At 37.5% G+C, this 15,543-nt stretch overlaps 4 protein-coding genes across 4 annotated transcripts; 2 read left to right on the top strand and 2 right to left on the bottom strand.

Annotated features, from left to right (window-relative positions):
* The first annotated feature begins 6,852 nt into the window (after window positions 1-6,852).
* LOC124638814 lies at window positions 6,853-9,101 on the top strand. Its single transcript, XM_047175923.1, has 9 exons — window positions 6,853-7,436; window positions 7,553-7,757; window positions 7,859-8,044; window positions 8,135-8,201; window positions 8,280-8,315; window positions 8,425-8,517; window positions 8,595-8,669; window positions 8,763-8,854; window positions 8,947-9,101. The coding sequence occupies exons 1-9, from the start codon at window positions 7,375-7,377 to the stop codon at window positions 9,097-9,099; spliced, it is 969 nt and encodes a 322-aa protein (XP_047031879.1). The 5' UTR covers window positions 6,853-7,374; the 3' UTR covers window positions 9,100-9,101.
* LOC124638811 (putative nuclease HARBI1) lies at window positions 9,097-10,871 on the bottom strand. The gene is made up of 5 exons (XM_047175920.1): window positions 10,353-10,871; window positions 9,921-10,253; window positions 9,699-9,843; window positions 9,289-9,615; window positions 9,097-9,213 (listed from the first exon to the last, which is right to left on the bottom strand). The coding sequence occupies exons 1-5, from the start codon at window positions 10,584-10,586 to the stop codon at window positions 9,152-9,154; spliced, it is 1,101 nt and encodes a 366-aa protein (XP_047031876.1). The 5' UTR covers window positions 10,587-10,871; the 3' UTR covers window positions 9,097-9,151.
* Window positions 10,872-10,964: 93 nt separating this feature from the next.
* On the top strand, window positions 10,965-13,123 carry LOC124638813. Its single transcript, XM_047175922.1, has 9 exons — window positions 10,965-11,458; window positions 11,575-11,779; window positions 11,881-12,066; window positions 12,157-12,223; window positions 12,302-12,337; window positions 12,447-12,539; window positions 12,617-12,691; window positions 12,785-12,876; window positions 12,969-13,123. The coding sequence occupies exons 1-9, from the start codon at window positions 11,397-11,399 to the stop codon at window positions 13,119-13,121; spliced, it is 969 nt and encodes a 322-aa protein (XP_047031878.1). The 5' UTR covers window positions 10,965-11,396; the 3' UTR covers window positions 13,122-13,123.
* LOC124638812 (putative nuclease HARBI1) lies at window positions 13,119-14,893 on the bottom strand. Its single transcript, XM_047175921.1, has 5 exons — window positions 14,375-14,893; window positions 13,943-14,275; window positions 13,721-13,865; window positions 13,311-13,637; window positions 13,119-13,235 (listed from the first exon to the last, which is right to left on the bottom strand). Exons 1-5 carry the CDS (start codon window positions 14,606-14,608, stop codon window positions 13,174-13,176), a joined length of 1,101 nt encoding a protein of 366 aa, XP_047031877.1. The 5' UTR covers window positions 14,609-14,893; the 3' UTR covers window positions 13,119-13,173.
* Window positions 14,894-15,543: the final 650 nt, after the last annotated feature.

Below are 15,543 nucleotides of genomic sequence, written 5' to 3'. Positions count from 1 at the left end.
AGGTTAATTATGAACCGCAAACGTAAACCGTTACCGTATCGCAAGCGTGCCGCACTCGTGCCGTGCCGATATCATGCGTGCGTTGTTTTGCCCATTCATTTCATTAGGGTTTGTTCGAAACTACATTAATTCTGCCTACCCCCTGACTGGTGCGTAATGAACTGAACTTTGTCGATATATTTTGGTTCGGAGATGATGTTTAGTTCTTTCATATCATCATCATCATCTTATGTTTAAAATGGCTGAATCGATTCTGACGAGACTTTCACTGGCGTAGAGCTGATGCATCATCGAGTAATTTAGGCTACTTTTTATCCGTGTGCAGGTACTAGTTATCTCTGGAGGCGGTTGAAAACACTAGTAAAAGCAAGCTATCTTCACTTCCAACTCCTTAACATCAAAAGCTTGTTATCAAAATGTATGTCTCAATAAAACTAGGATCCAAACATTACAACAGTTGTACAGTCCCATGCATCAAACCCGCGTTTACTTTCTAGCGCACAGCAATAAATCGCCAACAGAAATATCTTCATAAAAACCAAACAATAGGACGCGACAGAGCGACAGTGTACGCAACATTTGACTCGACAAACGTTTGTCGCGCGACAATTTGTTTTGTCGCAGCGGTCAGTCGCGCGAGCACTGACAAACGATATTGTGTGTTTTTACCCAACTTTGATTGATTGTCATAGGTGGTTATGAATTTGAGGTAATCATTTTGAACATTGTTTTTTTGTTGGTGAGATAGATCGTTTTAGAGGTCAAAGCAACGCATGATAAACGGTTTGAGTCATGGGCCATATTGGTCACATTCAATTGTCATTCTATATGGATAAAAAAAAAACATTTTGTACAACGAAAACTCCAAATCATAAAATTAAAGCTCCGATATAACTGTGAAAGAATTATATCTGGTGTAATTCTATAAAACATTGACAAGCAAATGATATCTAAATAATTTAAAAAAAAACTGTACATAGTATAGAGTCGAGTATGTATTTTATCTTAGTACATCTCCCTTCCCATAGCTACAGTAGCGACCCAATTCTGTAAACAAGGCTGTTTACAAGCTGCTGCTTACTCAGTCATCCCCACTTCGCATAATATTTGGTCTTACATTTCCTGCAATTTTATTTAACATTGTTTTTCCGAAGGCACTTCTATCCTCTTCCCCATATGGGATAAACTCGGAATCGCGTTGTAACACGCGAAGACCCCATTTGCCGCTCGTTTCGGGACTGTCTATAGTCAATGTTGGAGCAGACTGGCAACTTTTGAGCAACTTTTTCGTTGCTCGAGCTTTTTTATGTTTACCGTGTAGAACAATAAGTTGGTTCTGTCTGGGTCATTGTTATCTTAAATTATATTATTTATTTTCTAAAATTAAAACATTTCCGACTCATTGAAGAAATGTTTTTATCCAGTTTAAAGCAACAGGTGTCAATGTAATAAAATTATGTTTTAACTATGTCATAATATCCTTTTGGCGCAGTTGAGTAAATCTGAAAGTCTTGGAAGCAGTTTCCACTTTATTGTTTTACTGTTAATCGCGGCTATTGGTTCTTAAGTGTCGTTCCAAAGTGTCCCGTCTAACATCACCTTATCGAGTTGTTAATTCAGGCTACGGCGTAGCAAGGTACTACGTGCGCCGGTTACACAGCGCTACGGCGCTACGCCTTATTTACGACAGTCGTATCCAAAGTGATCATTGCTGTAATATTCAAGTAATGAATTGGAGCTTTTTAGTGCTTTCCTATGTATTTATTCTGGCTATCATTTTTTATTGGCGGTTTTCATACATTTTAATGTAGGAAACTGCTCATTTTTTTACTTTTAAAATCAAGACCTTCAAAAGTGTTTTCGTTTTTCATCACGCATTACTACGTAAAACATACATTGTCAATGCTGTAAATTGCATAGACAAAAAATATTGACCTGGAAAGCTCATATCATTTTCTCACCTAGTTGTTTTTCCTCCATTATACAGTATCTATTCTATTCATAACCACCACAGAATTATGCAGCCCTTCCCCATAACCCTTTGTAAGCAACATCCACAGCACCTCATTGTAAAAGACATGGCAACACGTGGAGACATGCTTTATGAACCAGTTCCAACAAATTGATGTACTGCGCGAGTATATAGCGGTTAGAAAAGACTTACATCTTTGTTATACTGAGTGCGTTGCTTTCCAAGAGGGAAATATTTAAAAATATTGTAAAAGATGTGCAGAGAACAAAGAGTGTAGGGGAATGAGTGAAAGATTTCTGAATATGATCAGTTTACAGTTAGTGCTATAAAACTAAGCTGGTCATAAATTTTAGTAGCCAAGCATTTATTGTTAAAAAGCCAATGTATTGAAAGAAAGAAAGAAAGAAAATCCATTTATTTCGAACACACGAATGACGCAAGAAACAAATAAATAAATATGGCACAAAACAAACAATACAGTGAACGCGTCACTCGTGCGTGAAAGGGACAGCGCTCAGCATAAATGCTGTGTCTCGCGCACGCAGGCACGAGACAACAGCGCTGGTTTTCAGCGCTGACCCACCTCGCGTCCTAGCCGGAACTACAAAACTTTAACGCTGTTTCGGCATAAATACACTAAATAAATAAATACATATATATATAAGTAATGTAAATTTAAACAGTTACAAGAACGATGTATTGCCTGAAATTGTGATTAAAATAACTAACTTAACCCATACCTATGCGTTGTGAAGCTACGTTTCTTTTAGAGTTATGTAAACAAATCTTTACACAGGTTCTGTCAGCTATTCTTATTTATACTTAAACGGTTTTCCATAAGTATTTATGTGTTGCCAACATTACAATTCCTCAGCCGTGCGGGTTCGCTTCCCATGCGGTTCACGATTACCATCCGCGTCATAATCCTATGTTTTTGCCGAACGCACGCGATACGCATCCTTCATGACGGATCAGATTCATGGATTTCCGATGGTAATACCATTTGTAAAGCTTTTTTTATAGTTTAGTGGTGTTTTTGGCGAAAGATTTTGTATTTTTTTGTTTATAAGTAAAGGTGCTTGTCTGTTTAGGTCGTTATGATTATTTCCAAAACACAGATTATTCTGCTTTCTGTAATTGATTTGTGCTAAAAACTAAAATGACATTGTGTAGTTCATATTATTTGGGTGACAAAAGGTATATAGGTATATTTCTTAATAAAATGAATTATATTTTGGCATATCTAAGTTAGCAACTCTGCTCACTAGAGTAGAATTTAATTATCACTATAGGATCAGTGGTAAGTCGGCAAGCCTTTCGTTACGAAGCTCTATTCATAGGCCTCGCAAAGAATGAATGACACAAGTACCAGCCTAGTGATTACAGGCCGAGGCCGAGGGCTGGGGGCCGAAAGCCGAGTGTCGAATTCCGACGCCGCTATGAAACCACCTGTCTGTCGCCGGCGGTAATGAGAACCTCTGGTTATTTCGTGTGGAGTTATTTGTGGACGAGAGCGATAAAATGTTATTATTTCATTTTACTATTCTATTATTTTGTTTGCGTTTTTAAACATATTATACATTTTTTTATTCAAATAAGATTCATTCAAAAGTTTTAACATTAAAGACAATCAAAGAGTTTCATCACATTCTATGGTCTTGAGATTTGCATTGATAATTTCTGGGACCAATACAATCTACCATCCAGACAAGAAAACTCGTAAGCCGTCCCTTTTGTATCGCTGTATCTTTTTCACCCATCTCAAAATATTGATTACAGTAAGGTATTCACATAGGAACAAAAATATTAAAATCTCGCAAGCACATAACTTAACCCCCCACCGCTTGCGAGCCACACTTTGTTTGTCTGTCCTCAAGTTGCCGTTACACTATTATGGCAGGAGAGCTGATTCGATTGGGTGGCTTCTACTGCAGCCTCTTGTACCTCGGTGCAGGGCACCTTTGTTGGTTGAGGGCTGAGGCGCTTTGTGCAGCCAGTTTAGTGATAGTGACCCTTTTTAGGTGCTTTAAGGCATTGGGAACAGGTTGGGATGTCAATCTTGGAGTTAGTTGTAGGTCAGTTTGATGTTCGTGACACAAGGCAAGAGTTAGTCGCCATAGTTTGTCTTTGAAGTTTTATGCGAAATAGCTTCCTTTTGTTCTAATATTGCATTCATATTGTTCCAAAATGATCTATATTCCAGATAAATTGGAGCCATCTGTACACCATACATCATCAAGCATGAAGTTTGCAACTTAAATACAAGACAACTCTTTTGAAAGCCTAGGAAAGGCATTGAAAAACAGTTTGTTCCAAAAAACCGAAGATTGACAAAGTTATGCAAAAACTCCACAAAGCATGCCACCACACAAGACACGTGCGTTTCGTTTCTCCTCTGGGTGTATGCATGAATAAAGACATTCCGAAATGCTTGATGCTTTTAAAAAATCCAACTCGGAAATAAAATATCAGAAAGAGCCAGATAAAAAAAATACGTGTGGCACTCGGGGACTGCCGCGGTAAAGCTATTGCATAGCATTCTGTATCAACTTATGCAATTATAATTATTTATTATAATATATATATATTATATATGTCGGAGACTGTCATTAGTACGGACACTAAACGTGAAGCAAGCGCGCCCTCTGGTGGCGTTTCCGGTAAAACAACATCTTGGCGCGCTTGGCAGAGTCGTGGTGGTCGGCGTGGCGTCCGCGGAGCTCAGTCTTGGTCGAGTCGTCGTGCTGCGTCTAGTGTACCTAGTGTTATTGCCTAGCGTTGTAGTACCGTTGTAGATCCAAAGTGTAAAGGTTATTGTAATGGTTCTTCTAACCTAACAGACAGACATGTATTGCTGGGGAGTTTGTTCCGCCACTTCTTCTCCCCAGCCAAAACACATAGGAAGTGGCGAAGGGCGGGCGTTTTGGGGGCTGTCTTTTGGTTTGACTAATTTGAATAAACGTTTGAGTTTTCGAGTTTGAGTTTTGAGTTTCTTACAATACGTCTAATCGCACGACACACAACGCCGTGTCGAAGACCAGAGAGTATACAATCACTACGTTTTAAGAGACGGGACTTCCATACTATAGTTCGGCCATTCAGAGAATGCGTTCCTGACACGTCGCGATTGAACTGACGACGTAACTACATTCATTGATTATTGATATAATAATGTTGTTTTAATGCTCCTCAATTGTTAAAACGGTAAACAACCAGCAAAAATATTTTTATCGTAACTGCAACGCCATTGCAAAGTTACGTCGTCAGTTCAATCGCGACGTGTCAGGAACGCATTCTCTGAATGGCCGAACTATAGCCAATGGAATCAATTTACATGGCATTCCAATACCAACATTACCATCAGATACCACAAAGACGTCAAAAAACATCAGGAGTACCAAACTCAACAAACCAAATAGTGCTTAACAAATAGTACTTAATCATTTTTATCGATATCGATAAACTATGCAGAGTAGACACCCAGGTTACCACTAAGGGCTGATTTTTATTAAAATAAATAATCAGATAACTTTTATCTGAGAAATAAAAATGGCGTTTTGACAGCTTATTTATAGAAAATATGTCAAACCGCTATTTTCATTCCTCAGATAAAAGTTATCTGATTATTTATTTTGGGATATTTGGTACTAATACAAGATTGGACTTAAATGCGGACTCGAAATAAAATAAAAAACTGTTTATTTTTCAATTTTTATTATTATTTTGCGATACCCTGTTGCTGTGATCTTTTAATAATGTCGGCAGTAGAATCTTCCGCTGTAGCAAACGAAAGATTTATTTGATAACATTCGTTCCTTATACTCTACCTTATACTTATACTCAGCCGAACCAGTAATATTTGGAGCAAACTTGACCCACTGTTTGCATCTGAAAATATTTTTAAATTAAAATTAAATCATGTTTCTTGGTTAAATTAATAAATATTGATAGTATGTATAATTATGTACAACATTGTGCCCCGTCTCTTTCACGCAACATTACGTTTCTTTTTTCTATGTAATGTAAACAACAACGTTACCGATATGTGGATCTTACAGTTGCAGTACATCACTAGCACACAATTTAAATGAGATAAATTTGTTAATTTTATTTGTTCCTAGCCTGCTTTGCGTACATGTGGCTGCAAAATGTCTTATTAAAGTTCTTACCGGTCTTCATCTAAAGGGAATCTCGCCATAAACATCCTTTTTTCAAGATTCGAACGTCTTGCTCGATTTTTACAAATTTCACAAGTAATAAATCGTCTTTTTGGTGGCATTTTGATTCACAATACACCTCTGATCACACGTCACTAATTTTGATGAGAAATTACACTTCAAACAATTTAAATTCACAATAAAACTTGCATTTACATTTAAAACACACGGCACGAAATGAAGTTTGACTTGGTTTTGACAAATAACATGGCTGACACTAGACGTAAGAAAGAGAAACTACACTGAGTGAAAGTGATAGCAGAGCGTGAGGTTTTTTCGTTACGGAATTTCTGGATTTGGTGTCGCGCTCAAGGCCTGCGATAGAAGCTATGCAATAGCTTCAAAATCTACCCGTAATATTGATACCACTCTCCCTATAAACTCCAAATACTCATCTCTAAACTGGTCCAAAATCCCCAAACCAGAACAATAGTAATCATTTCATCCGAAAATCTTCGTCTCGATCAATTAACAAAGCGGAACAATTAAATTGTTGAGAGTCTAAATCCATTTGTCCTGTTTGTTCCCATCCTAATAGTGTTTGCGTTCGAGACACCGCAATCCCATTTGAGCACTCAAATGCTCAGTTTTGAGAAATTCGAGTTGAGCGTGAAGTTACTCGTACCTGAGTATTCGTCATTTATGAAATCTTCGGGGAACGCTGGGCCTGCAGTCTCGACATAAGATAGCGATTCGATCGCAAACTGACAGTCGCTAAATATTAACGAAAATATTCGCTTGCCATAACGACAGTAACGATAAACGCAAGTCTCGACAGCCGAGATAGCGGGCAACATCGCTAATTATCATGACATATTCGTGTCGGTACGATAGCGAAAACCGTATTCATAGTGCGGTGAATTTGTATTAAAATGTTGCATGTAAAAAAAATCCTTGTATTATAGGGAGAAATGGTAGACAAGATTTGCACAACCAATTTTGTTTCCTTTGACAATTATAAAGAAAATAGATGAACCTTATCATATTAAAACTTTTTGCATCGAACCGTGTAAGTAAAACATACCGTTTTTTAAGAAAACACATATTAAAGATCTTAATAGTTTGCGTACTTGCAATACAGACATAGAACATAAACAAACTGTCAATGTCAAGTTTGTTTGTGCACTTGAACATTGGTTTGATTTATAATAATAATAAAGGAGAACGGTGTATTCATTACTATTCATGGACGGTGAAGTCATTGAAACAGGCGCAGGCCTGCCGGGTGCCAGCAGCTTGAGCGTCAGGTAAGTACATCTACAACGAGAATTTTTTATTCCTATTCTTGGTACTTACTAAATTGAATACTTTGTATACATCCGAAGTATTCTGTGTTTACATAATGACTACTTTAATGTTTCAGGCGTAAGCGTCTGCGTAGCCCTCGTGTTACACCCGCTCTAATTGATGCACTACTATCAATATTAGAAGCGCGTCCATATTTGCACACGCGGAAATTTACCGGCTTGCAGGGCCGGGAAAATTTCGAAACGGGCTGGAGGGAGGTTGCCGAGGAGCTCAATAATCTCCCTAACGGGTCTAGAAAGACACCAGAGCAGTGGATGACGGTAAGTCTTTTTCAAAGATTGAATTGGTTTTAATTATAAGCATGTACATGCCACGTCAGTTTTTTTTTATTATTTACTTGAGTTAATTATTCTAATTGTAGGTTTGGAGAGACTTAAAAAGCCGCGCTTGCAGTAAGGCGGCAAAATTAAAAAAAGAACAAAAACGTACCGGCAACCGAGGCGTCAGCACTGCTCCCCTGACCGAGGCCGAGAGCCGGATAATTTCAATAGTTGGGGCAGATTATTCCTTTGGGACAGACTGCCCAGACGCTATGCCAGAGGAAGATGTAAGTTGTGATTATTGTATTCAATACAATTTAATATTCTCAATCTTTGAATGTTGATAACACTAAAAATACTTTTATTGTTATTTACAGTTATTACAACATGAGATGGAGGCTGGGGTGGTAATCTCTGAGGTTCTCACCTTACCTCATTCTCAGGGTAAGTTTTTAAATTAATAGGTACTCAATTCAAAATATAATTATTTTAATTTTAATGTTACTATTTATTTTATTACAGCTAGAGATTTTGTGGAATTGTTACCGACTGAAACAAGTAAGTTGGAGTTTTTAGTAACTAGTTGGTTACTGCTATAATATATTTTATTATGTGTATACATCTGTACACTAATGTTACCAAAATATTAATTAACAAAATATTTTAGCAATCAATGACAGCAGAGCAACGGCTGGTTCTTCACCACCACCCATCCAAGAACAAGTGCAAGATGCCCCTCAGTCGCCAGTACTACAAATGAGTAAGTTGCAGTTATTTTGCTCACCTATGTTTATTTTCATTGATTTTTATTTAATGTGTTATAATTGATAATTCCAGCAGTACGTGGCAGAAGGACAGAAACTGTTGCATCATCAACACCACCACTGCGACAGAGACCCAGAAGAAAGAGGAGTAAGCTTAAATTTTATTTATAATAAAAACATTAGTTCTGCAGGTGGGTCAGCCAATAATTCCTACAATACCAATAATTTTGGGTATTTTCAGATCTGAATCCTCGCCAAAGTGTTTCTGAGCAATATAGTGCAGCTCGACGAGAATTTCTAGCAGTTGCAGAAGCAAATGCTGCTACAATGAAGGTGTGTTATAGTGTAAATTTCCTCTTAATTATTATACACACTAGCATGCTAGAGAACATTAAGACACATTCAGTAAATCCAACGTTTTTTAGATGCTGGCAACTGCTGCTCAAGCGCAAGCAGATGCTGCCAAGATGCAGGCTGAGGCAGCCAAGGTACAAGCCGAGGCGACGCTGCAATTGGTAAAAGTCGGAAACAAAATAGCTGACGCAATAAATAATTACATAAATAAAAATAATAAATGATATAAAATGTTTTTTATTTGAAACAGTACATAAATGAAAAAAAGTATAATAATTATGTGAAACTAGTGTTAATTAGCCTTCTTCTTATGCGCTCTGCAACAGCTCGCCCAGAACCTGCATAACAAAAATAAAATGTATTGGTGTTAGGTATACATACATAGTAAAATAAAAAATCAGTTCATAAGTTACCTGTAACTTCTAACATATCATCATGGAATCTACTATTATCCACCAGCTGCATGGATGTGGTGGACTCTGGTTCCGGTAATTTATATGTTATCCGCATATTGTGGAGCACTGCACATGCGTTAATTATTAGGCCAGCCATATAGGGTTCGTACATTAACTGGCGTTGGTGTGATAGACATCTAAACACAGATTTTAGCACACCGAAGCATCTTTCTATGATGTTCCTAGCTGAGCAGTGTGCTTCGGTATATTTATATTCCGGTGTGCCAGGCTGTTGATGTTTTATGGGAGTCATTAACCACGGTTCCAGAGGATATCCATCATCACCTAAAAGATTAAAAATACAAAGTAATTTCAGAAGTCGAATGGGCAACCTCTTCGAGGCAGATTTATAATGTTCATTTATTTACCAAGCAGCCAAGCACGGCGGTCCCCATTTTCAAAATGTCGCTTCATTGTTGAGCGCACCGGTGAATTTGCCCATATGTGAGCATCATGTCTCGCTCCTGGCCATCGAGCATTAATATTTAAAATAATAAGATCAGGGTCACACACCTGTAATATATTAAATATGTAAGTACATATTTTTCAAACAATATTTTTAGATATTATAGAACTGAAGGTCAACTTACAGCTTGCACATTTAATGAATGGCCCTCATGGTGACCACTCACATAAGACTCCTCATTGGTCTTAGGAGCTAAAATTTTTATATGGGTGCAATCAATGGCTCCAATTACCCCTGGGAATGGCTGTGGGGCATTTCTAAATTTCTGTTTTGCCGCATGGCGTTCTCCTTGAGTCATTGGAAATTTAATATATTTTCTTAAAAGTTTTTCATTTATTGCCGAAGTTACAGCCCGGATGACTCGGCTAACAGATTTTTGGCTCATGCTACAACCCCACTGCAAGCCAACAGGTTGTTGGTAGCACCCACATGCGTAAAATCGGAGTGCCGTCAGTATCTAATAAGAAGAAAATTTAAAAAAAGTTCAACCTTAGTTATAAGAAAAAATATATTATAGAAATATTATTTATGCACGGTAGGTCGCAAAGACACTTACTTGGGACTCCACAGAAAGTCCGTAAGGCCGTCGTCTTTGGAGAGATGGACGCAGTTCACTTAGTAGCCTGTGAAACATTTCCTTTGAAATTCTATACATTTGAAGAAATTGGCCATCCTCCAAATCCAAGGGATTTTCATCGTTTCGCTTGTTTCGTGCTATTTGTCGACCCATAAGCACATCGCGTCTGTGCTCGAGCACAACTAAGTCCCATGCTAAATATTCAGAAGCCATTATTTATTAAATTACTATTTATTTAATATTTTCTGACGTAAAATAAACAAATATAGGAACGATATCGATAGTAGCTATCACTTAGCGGGCTGTCAAAAACTGTCGCAAGGAAATTCTATGACATAACGATAAATCGTTATCTTACCGAAAATATTCGGTAACTTTGCGATGACACTCGATAGTTTTGGCAGTAGAGACTACCAAAAATCGTTACGATCGGATCGTTAGGACTTATCGACCGAATTTTGTCGTTAAGCGATCGCTATCTTTGTCGAGACTGCAGGCCCTGGGCCTGCAGTCTCGACATAAGATAGCGATTCGATCGCAAACTGACAGTCGCTAAATATTAACGAAAATATTCGCTTGCCATAACGACAGTAACGATAAACGCAAGTCTCGACAGCCGAGATAGCGGGCAACATCGCTAATTATCATGACATATTCGTGTCGGTACGATAGCGAAAACCGTATTCATAGTGCGGTGAATTTGTATTAAAATGTTGCATGTAAAAAAAATCCTTGTATTATAGGGAGAAATGGTAGACAAGATTTGCACAACCAATTTTGTTTCCTTTGACAATTATAAAGAAAATAGATGAACCTTATCATATTAAAACTTTTTGCATCGAACCGTGTAAGTAAAACATACCGTTTTTTAAGAAAACACATATTAAAGATCTTAATAGTTTGCGTACTTGCAATACAGACATAGAACATAAACAAACTGTCAATGTCAAGTTTGTTTGTGCACTTGAACATTGGTTTGATTTATAATAATAATAAAGGAGAACGGTGTATTCATTACTATTCATGGACGGTGAAGTCATTGAAACAGGCGCAGGCCTGCCGGGTGCCAGCAGCTTGAGCGTCAGGTAAGTACATCTACAACGAGAATTTTTTATTCCTATTCTTGGTACTTACTAAATTGAATACTTTGTATACATCCGAAGTATTCTGTGTTTACATAATGACTACTTTAATGTTTCAGGCGTAAGCGTCTGCGTAGCCCTCGTGTTACACCCGCTCAAATTGATGCACTACTATCAATATTAGAAGCGCGTCCATATTTGCACACGCGGAAATTTACCGGCTTGCAGGGCCGGGAAAATTTCGAAACGGGCTGGAGGGAGGTTGCCGAGGAGCTCAATAATCTCCCTAACGGGTCTAGAAAGACACCAGAGCAGTGGATGACGGTAAGTCTTTTTCAAAGATTGAATTGGTTTTAATTATAAGCATGTACATGCCACGTCAGTTTTTTTTTATTATTTACTTGAGTTAATTATTCTAATTGTAGGTTTGGAGAGACTTAAAAAGCCGCGCTTGCAGTAAGGCGGCAAAATTAAAAAAAGAACAAAAACGTACCGGCAACCGAGGCGTCAGCACTGCTCCCCTGACCGAGGCCGAGAGCCGGATAATTTCAATAGTTGGGGCAGATTATTCCTTTGGGACAGACTGCCCAGACGCTATGCCAGAGGAAGATGTAAGTTGTGATTATTGTATTCAATACAATTTAATATTCTCAATCTTTGAATGTTGATAACACTAAAAATACTTTTATTGTTATTTACAGTTATTACAACATGAGATGGAGGCTGGGGTGGTAATCTCTGAGGTTCTCACCTTACCTCATTCTCAGGGTAAGTTTTTAAATTAATAGGTACTCAATTCAAAATATAATTATTTTAATTTTAATGTTACTATTTATTTTATTACAGCTAGAGATTTTGTGGAATTGTTACCGACTGAAACAAGTAAGTTGGAGTTTTTAGTAACTAGTTGGTTACTGCTATAATATATTTTATTATGTGTATACATCTGTACACTAATGTTACCAAAATATTAATTAACAAAATATTTTAGCAATCAATGACAGCAGAGCAACGGCTGGTTCTTCACCACCACCCATCCAAGAACAAGTGCAAGATGCCCCTCAGTCGCCAGTACTACAAATGAGTAAGTTGCAGTTATTTTGCTCACCTATGTTTATTTTCATTGATTTTTATTTAATGTGTTATAATTGATAATTCCAGCAGTACGTGGCAGAAGGACAGAAACTGTTGCATCATCAACACCACCACTGCGACAGAGACCCAGAAGAAAGAGGAGTAAGCTTAAATTTTATTTATAATAAAAACATTAGTTCTGCAGGTGGGTCAGCCAATAATTCCTACAATACCAATAATTTTGGGTATTTTCAGATCTGAATCCTCGCCAAAGTGTTTCTGAGCAATATAGTGCAGCTCGACGAGAATTTCTAGCAGTTGCAGAAGCAAATGCTGCTACAATGAAGGTGTGTTATAGTGTAAATTTCCTCTTAATTATTATACACACTAGCATGCTAGAGAACATTAAGACACATTCAGTAAATCCAACGTTTTTTAGATGCTGGCAACTGCTGCTCAAGCGCAAGCAGATGCTGCCAAGATGCAGGCTGAGGCAGCCAAGGTACAAGCCGAGGCGACGCTGCAATTGGTAAAAGTCGGAAACAAAATAGCTGACGCAATAAATAATTACATAAATAAAAATAATAAATGATATAAAATGTTTTTTATTTGAAACAGTACATAAATGAAAAAAAGTATAATAATTATGTGAAACTAGTGTTAATTAGCCTTCTTCTTATGCGCTCTGCAACAGCTCGCCCAGAACCTGCATAACAAAAATAAAATGTATTGGTGTTAGGTATACATACATAGTAAAATAAAAAATCAGTTCATAAGTTACCTGTAACTTCTAACATATCATCATGGAATCTACTATTATCCACCAGCTGCATGGATGTGGTGGACTCTGGTTCCGGTAATTTATATGTTATCCGCATATTGTGGAGCACTGCACATGCGTTAATTATTAGGCCAGCCATATAGGGTTCGTACATTAACTGGCGTTGGTGTGATAGACATCTAAACACAGATTTTAGCACACCGAAGCATCTTTCTATGATGTTCCTAGCTGAGCAGTGTGCTTCGGTATATTTATATTCCGGTGTGCCAGGCTGTTGATGTTTTATGGGAGTCATTAACCACGGTTCCAGAGGATATCCATCATCACCTAAAAGATTAAAAATACAAAGTAATTTCAGAAGTCGAATGGGCAACCTCTTCGAGGCAGATTTATAATGTTCATTTATTTACCAAGCAGCCAAGCACGGCGGTCCCCATTTTCAAAATGTCGCTTCATTGTTGAGCGCACCGGTGAATTTGCCCATATGTGAGCATCATGTCTCGCTCCTGGCCATCGAGCATTAATATTTAAAATAATAAGATCAGGGTCACACACCTGTAATATATTAAATATGTAAGTACATATTTTTCAAACAATATTTTTAGATATTATAGAACTGAAGGTCAACTTACAGCTTGCACATTTAATGAATGGCCCTCATGGTGACCACTCACATAAGACTCCTCATTGGTCTTAGGAGCTAAAATTTTTATATGGGTGCAATCAATGGCTCCAATTACCCCTGGGAATGGCTGTGGGGCATTTCTAAATTTCTGTTTTGCCGCATGGCGTTCTCCTTGAGTCATTGGAAATTTAATATATTTTCTTAAAAGTTTTTCATTTATTGCCGAAGTTACAGCCCGGATGACTCGGCTAACAGATTTTTGGCTCATGCTACAACCCCACTGCAAGCCAACAGGTTGTTGGTAGCACCCACATGCGTAAAATCGGAGTGCCGTCAGTATCTAATAAGAAGAAAATTTAAAAAAAGTTCAACCTTAGTTATAAGAAAAAATATATTATAGAAATATTATTTATGCACGGTAGGTCGCAAAGACACTTACTTGGGACTCCACAGAAAGTCCGTAAGGCCGTCGTCTTTGGAGAGATGGACGCAGTTCACTTAGTAGCCTGTGAAACATTTCCTTTGAAATTCTATACATTTGAAGAAATTGGCCATCCTCCAAATCCAAGGGATTTTCATCGTTTCGCTTGTTTCGTGCTATTTGTCGACCCATAAGCACATCGCGTCTGTGCTCGAGCACAACTAAGTCCCATGCTAAATATTCAGAAGCCATTATTTATTAAATTACTATTTATTTAATATTTTCTGACGTAAAATAAACAAATATAGGAACGATATCGATAGTAGCTATCACTTAGCGGGCTGTCAAAAACTGTCGCAAGGAAATTCTATGACATAACGATAAATCGTTATCTTACCGAAAATATTCGGTAACTTTGCGATGACACTCGATAGTTTTGGCAGTAGAGACTACCAAAAATCGTTACGATCGGATCGTTAGGACTTATCGACCGAATTTTGTCGTTAAGCGATCGCTATCTTTGTCGAGACTGCAGGCCCTGGTGTCGCGTTTTGCTAATTCTGTTAGAGTTTCAACAGATTTGTAACGTTTTGCTGCTACATGAGTTGTTTTCTAACTTCTTCGTGTCATGTGGGAGTTCATTCACTCTTGAAAGCAAAATCCGACAGCAGATTTATTTTCTGCAATTTTTATAATTTATTGAATATTTCGAAAATAATTATGAACAAATAAAACCTGATTGCCGTATTAAAAACTGAAAACTTTATAATGATACCCAGTTATATAGCAAGTTTAATTAGACAATAACATCAAAACTCAATAATACTCCCTAAAACGGCAAGTGTATCTAAAAACATGGGAAATAAAGGAAATTGTACATACATATTTATAAGATAGATATTCAAATGGGTGCAAATACAAGGGGCCGGGTGTTTAGCCATTTAACCAGCGAAGATTTGGATAGAGTCAACAATGGTATAGAACTTCGCTTTGATATCGAGTGTTAGATGGTGCACGGTTTATTACCACGGCAAGGGTTGTTGAATGCAAGCGTTAATTTCTTTTTGCTTTAAAATGTTCAGGTGGAACGATTATTGTAAAGGTATAATATGTAGTAGAATTTTCTAACGTTTCTCATTTTATCGTCCAAACTAAATAACTTCAGTACCATCTATACACTCATAGAT

Source organism: Helicoverpa zea, chromosome 18 (genome assembly GCF_022581195.2).
Source record: "Helicoverpa zea isolate HzStark_Cry1AcR chromosome 18, ilHelZeax1.1, whole genome shotgun sequence".
NCBI classification, from domain to species: Eukaryota; Metazoa; Arthropoda; class Insecta; order Lepidoptera; family Noctuidae; genus Helicoverpa; species Helicoverpa zea.
The sequence above is the reverse complement of the archived record's forward strand: the minus strand, read 5'-3'. Positions and strand labels throughout refer to the sequence as shown.